The 1,418-nt window shown below is 37.0% G+C and overlaps 1 protein-coding gene across 1 annotated transcript in view; it reads left to right on the top strand.

The window, feature by feature from the left end:
* The window catches only part of DNM1L (dynamin 1 like), a gene marked incomplete at its 3' end in the record, with an annotated part of 22,184 nt that extends 20,941 nt beyond the window's left edge, over window positions 1–1,243 (top strand). Inside the window, exon 15 of the mRNA XM_010163584.2 lies at window positions 1,076–1,243. Within this exon, the coding sequence (XP_010161886.2) occupies window positions 1,076–1,243 (168 nt within the window). The remainder of the gene's footprint in view (window positions 1–1,075) is intronic.
* Window positions 1,244–1,418: the final 175 nt, after the last annotated feature.

The following is a 1,418-nucleotide window of genomic DNA, read 5'->3' on the forward strand; positions in this document are numbered from 1 at the left end:
TGGAGATAGAGCAAGATTCATAGTAATACTTCCCACTCTTTTTGTAGACTCAAGATCTGCCTGTGGTGTTTTAATTGTAAACGTGATAGATCAATTTAGCTCATTTCCTCCTATATCTGAAACAAGACCTTGAATGTTTTTCAAACAGTAATAAATTCTTAAGCACAGTAGTAAGTAGAACAGATACTAGACTTAAGGAAAGGTACAAAATAAAAATTACCACTGTTCACTGTCTTTTTTAAAAAAAACCCCAAACAAACCAAAACAAAAACAAACAAAAACCCCACAAAACAACAAAAAAAAAAACCACCAAAACAAAACTAATTTAATGTGTGGTGGATACCATCTACTAATGTTTCTTTTGTCCAGTGATTCCTAATGTTTCAGAGTTAGATGTGATGTGCTTTTCTCAGGAGATCAGTGAGTCATTCTTTGTCTGGAACTTCTCAGAAGCTGTGATCTTCACTTCCAGAGGATAGAGGTTTTTTGTTTGTTTTGATTTGGTACAAAAAAAAGCCTTCTGTAAATTGAGGTCTGGCAGCACAAATACGTTTGCAGCTGTGGTAGCCAGAAACATAAATGTGCATATTTTTTAGCTGTTATTGTAAGAAACTTCAGTTTCTATTTAAATAAATAAAGTGCAAATTCAAGTCTTCCAAGAGCTGTGGTGACCTTCAAAATACACTTTCTGAATGATCCTGATAGTATAGATTGTATTGCTCCAAAGATGTATGGTAAAACTGGCAAAAGCCACATGATTTAGGGAGACCATTCCATATTCCAGAAGTGATTTGTAGACCCTTAAAATGCTGGGGAGCTTCTCTGTGAGGCATATTCATACCATTATTAGGAAGAATATGAGTTTTAAAAGCTTTCATTTTACTGGTACTTAGTGTCAGCTCTAAGCAGCAAATGGAGAACAAAGGTGGGAAATGTAAAGAATAGAATGAAGGGCATATACATATGAAAGTCTCATTTTTAGCCAGTTTTACCTATAACTAGATTGGATCAGACACTGCTTTGCAGTGCCCAAGTTCTGACTCTCCAATGTTTCTTCACTCTGCTGTTTGTGCAGGCTTCCTCTGGAGCGGGAGATACATCTCAGGAGCCTGGAACAGGCAACTGGAGAGGAATGCTGAAATCCTCAAAAGCAGAAGAGGTATCAGCAGAGGAAAAATCCAAGCCAGCTGCAGCCCTTCCTGCTAGTCCTCAAAAAGGACATGCTGTAAACCTATTAGATGTGGTGAGTCGTGAAAGACAAATACCTCCTTTTCATAATTCAGGTTCAGGAAATAAAACATCTGAATTCCAGGTCTTGTAACTTTGCTGCTAATGTATGGTATCTTTGTAAATAATTACCACTATAGGGACAGGAAGCTCTAGCCAGTCTCTTAGAATCATAGAATCATAGAATAGAT

This window comes from Antrostomus carolinensis, unplaced genomic scaffold (assembly GCF_000700745.2).
Source record: "Antrostomus carolinensis isolate BGI_N321 unplaced genomic scaffold, ASM70074v2 scaffold16412, whole genome shotgun sequence".
NCBI classification, from domain to species: Eukaryota; Metazoa; Chordata; class Aves; order Caprimulgiformes; family Caprimulgidae; genus Antrostomus; species Antrostomus carolinensis.